This window comes from Oryzias latipes, chromosome 24 (genome assembly GCF_053564925.1).
Source record: "Oryzias latipes strain Hd-rR chromosome 24, Olatipes_Hd-rR_3.1".
Lineage (NCBI taxonomy): Eukaryota > Metazoa > Chordata > Actinopteri > Beloniformes > Adrianichthyidae > Oryzias > Oryzias latipes.
The window spans coordinates 10,647,308-10,650,970 of NC_136260.1; the positions used below are offsets into that span (position 1 = coordinate 10,647,308).

Here is a 3,663-nt window from a genome sequence, read left to right on the forward strand (position 1 = left end):
TCTCTTCTTTGTACTTTAAAAAAATAAAATTGCTGACACTCTTGCCACACACCACACCTACACTTTCACCTTCCATTCCAGCCAGTTTGCACACGGCTCCTCGCCCTTTTTCCCCACACTGCATTGTCTGGTTTGTTGACCCTTGGCACTTATTTTTTTGTAACCATTTATAAAACGTTTCCAATAATTATTGAGATGGGAACAATCACTTTAAATGTTTTTATTTTGATTTATTTTTTTTGTATATTGATGTATTCAAATGTGCACCATGATGTCATTCAGACTTTTGCGTTTCAAGTCTGGCACGGTGGCATCGGTGGCAGGATAGCCCACAGGAAGAAGCAGCAGCAACTTCTCATTAGCTGGCCTTTTAAGAAGTAGTCTGAGCTGAGGGCCACAGTTGAGAGGGGTCGATGTGACCGTAACGAGGCCCACATTCTGCCCAGCCACATTCAGGAAGGAAAAAAAGAGGGAAAAATGAGATTAGGTCAATTCTTTTCAAGATAGGAACTATCTTTATGGAGTTTTACCTTTGAATTTGAAGAACCATTGTTTTGATAACTCACCTGTAAGGCAGCTAAAAGGATGCCACATGAAATTGAGACGCTGATCTCATTGTAATAATGTGTCTTCTTTTTGCCATTTGGCAGAATCCCATGAGTCTGTTTAAAGATGAGGATCAGATATGGAGCTGCATCTAAGTACTCCTTAATCCAATTGGTTCTGAAAAGAAAATACATTGTTGGAACATTTTTTTCATTTCTGTAGATTTTTTTCCAAAACACATAATATTAGAAACAAAAGGCTGTCTATTTACTTGTTTGAGTATAATTTTAAATAATTATAAAATAATAAAATATATATGATATTATATATCATACATATTTATATATTATAAAATGTAAAATGACTTTTGTTTTTGTGGAGTTAATGTGGATGTTCACCTAAATTTGGCTAAATCGTGGACCCATTTGTCACCCATTCTCTGTCTGTAATTGACTTCCTCTTCCTCCTCCACAATGCCTCGGATTTGACTCTTCGTCTCTTGATCTGACACCACAACAAACGTCCACGGTTCTGTGTGAGCCCCACTGGGGGCTGTGCCTAATCACAGACAGAAAACACAAAGAACAAATAAAGCAAAAGATCTCCTTCTGGGTCTAACGAAGGCAGGAGAAAGCAACAAACCTGCAGTGAGTATCACATTATCAATGACTTCGCGTGGGACCGGCTCAGAGCTGATGAATCGTACAGATCTCCTCTGGTTCATTAGGGTGTAAAAGTCCTCGGATCTCTGCCGCATCACCTCTTCTGGGTAGCGAGGTGGTGAGTATGGCACGTGAGCAAGGTCCTCCACTTCAGTGCTATCCACCCAGTCATCTAAAGAAGCAAAAATACAGACATTTTTTGTCTTAATAACGTACTTGTTAGTAAAAGTAAACATCGACAAGAGTTGACGAGAAGTTGCAGACTCAAAACGATTAAAATGCTAAAAAAAAGATGTAACATGCAGCTCGTTCAACTCCTGGTTGGATTCTCGGAAAGACGTAGATAATCCAACCAGGAGTTGGATAAGCTGGTTGGATTCTTTGGATTCTCTGGAGGATGCAGATGTGAAAGACCAAGGCTTTTTCGAATAGTAAACCATGATTTATGATGATTAATATGCTCTAACTTTTGTGTCTGAAATGACAATTAAGCAGACAGGTAAATGTAAAATTAGGGATTTTATTACTTTCTCAGACAAAAGTTTCATTGTCATTCTAAAACATCAGCCTTGTATAAGTAAAAGAACTACTCCAAACATTTTGCTTATATATTACTTGAACTTGGTTTAAAACCTATCTCTGTTAACTTCATTCATAATAAATCAAACCAATAATAAAAAATGTTGACAAAAAATAAATCAAAACTGAACCCTAAAGTCTTAAGCTTTAATATTTTATCATTCAGTTGACCTAATTTTTCCAGATTGACCTGTAACGTGTTTCATATGACATTCATTTGAAATATTGGTTGCCTGGATCCATCTGCAGAGTACAAAAGCCTTCATTTGGAGTCCTCTCACCTTCTCCTTCTGCTGCTACTTCTGTGTCATCTTGCAAGTCCTGGTCTACCCATGGCCTAAAGTCTCCTTTAGTGGCTCCTTTGCTTTTTTCTGTTGAAGTCGATGTGGCCTCTGTCAACCGAGATTTCACCAGCACGAAGCCCAAAACCAAACACAAGATCAGAGCCAGGACAGGCGTGAGGACGGACAGGAGAACCATGACTGCCTGAATGAAGCTCAAGAAGGGACCTGCTTAGGTCGACTGGCAGATGAAGGACTCCTGCAGTAATCTGGAGTGGATCTTTATGCTGAGTTAGAGCCTTAGCGGTCCATTGCGCTGTTACTTTCCTGGAAGAAAAAAAAAAAGAAAAAACAAAAAGGTCTGCAGTCTGCCAATGAGGTCACACAGAAGTCAACTATCTTGTTGTTACAAAGTCCTGCAGTGAAGTTAATATTCTACTTTATCCTAGAGGAGCTGGCATAGGAGCTTTCACAGCAGAAGAGAAAGATCTCATGGTAAACTTAATGAAGGCAATAAAAAGAGATACACAAAGACAACAGTCTTTGTAGAAAAAGGCTGAATCCCATTTGAGTCTGGCTTCTTTGTCTAAAATAGGAAAATTGATAAATACTATGGAAATAAATCTCTTGCTTCACATTGTCTAAGCAGTTGCAAGAAGAAAACCAGTTACTAATCATACCAGACCTTGGAGGTCATACTTGAACTTTGATTGTCTGCTGTCACTGTCTGTTCCAAAATAATTTCTTCTCATGAGAACAGTTTAGAATGACTTGGGGGGGGTTGCAAAAATCAGAGGTTTGAGAAATGAATTTATCACTAATGCCCTCAGAAATATGCTATCTGCTAACAATCTACAGGAAATGCTGAATCAATTCCACTGTATATTTGGGAACTGTAAAATGTCACAAACATTTTTTTTAACTTGTCCTGTCCAACAGCTGGGCAAACAGATGAGAGCTGAAGGTCTCTTGTGTTGGACATATTTTACTTTAAAAACAGAGGTTATGAATTTTCTGACAAACCAAAGGTATGTCTGAATAAACTCCTTTTGTAATCGAGGCCAAACTTTATTCATTTTAATCATATTTGAAAATCTTTTGTGTTGGACCGGACGGAAAAGGAAAGGAGGGAAGAAGAGAGAGGGATGTCAGAGAGGGGGGGGGTACATCGGTGATTATAGAAGGGGGGGGGGGGGGGGGGGGCATGAAGCAGCATAAAGCAACAAGTTGCTGGATGGTTATTACAGTGAGGTTCAGATGTAATACAAGTCTATAAGGGTGGGGCCTGTCCACACACACACTCAAATTTTATAAACATACCTACTAGCTGCAAAAAAGTCCACATGTCAACATGTACACAATACAAATAATGTTCCCACATGCATACTTATGCATTCAAACCAACTAGTGTGAAATAATTCATTCAATCACGCAAACTGTTTGTGTAAAGGTGAGCTAACACCTGTGCTGTAGTGAGTGTTTATGTTCTTCTAAAATGGATGATGGAATGTAAAAAGAAGGAGGGACAGTGCCCAGTCATCCCCACACCAAGACCCCCGCTGCAGCAGCAGCGGCAGCCAGAACCCCCCAACGCC

At 39.4% G+C, this 3,663-nt stretch overlaps 1 protein-coding gene across 1 annotated transcript; it reads right to left on the reverse strand.

The window, feature by feature from the left end:
* Positions 1 to 205: 205 nt before the first annotated feature.
* On the reverse strand, positions 206 to 2,402 carry iyd (iodotyrosine deiodinase). Its single transcript, XM_023953243.2, has 5 exons — positions 2,069 to 2,402; positions 1,189 to 1,380; positions 945 to 1,104; positions 567 to 723; positions 206 to 438 (listed from the first exon to the last, which is right to left on the reverse strand). The coding sequence occupies exons 1-5, from the start codon at positions 2,265 to 2,267 to the stop codon at positions 256 to 258; spliced, it is 891 nt and encodes a 296-aa protein (XP_023809011.1). The 5' UTR covers positions 2,268 to 2,402; the 3' UTR covers positions 206 to 255.
* Positions 2,403 to 3,663: the final 1,261 nt, after the last annotated feature.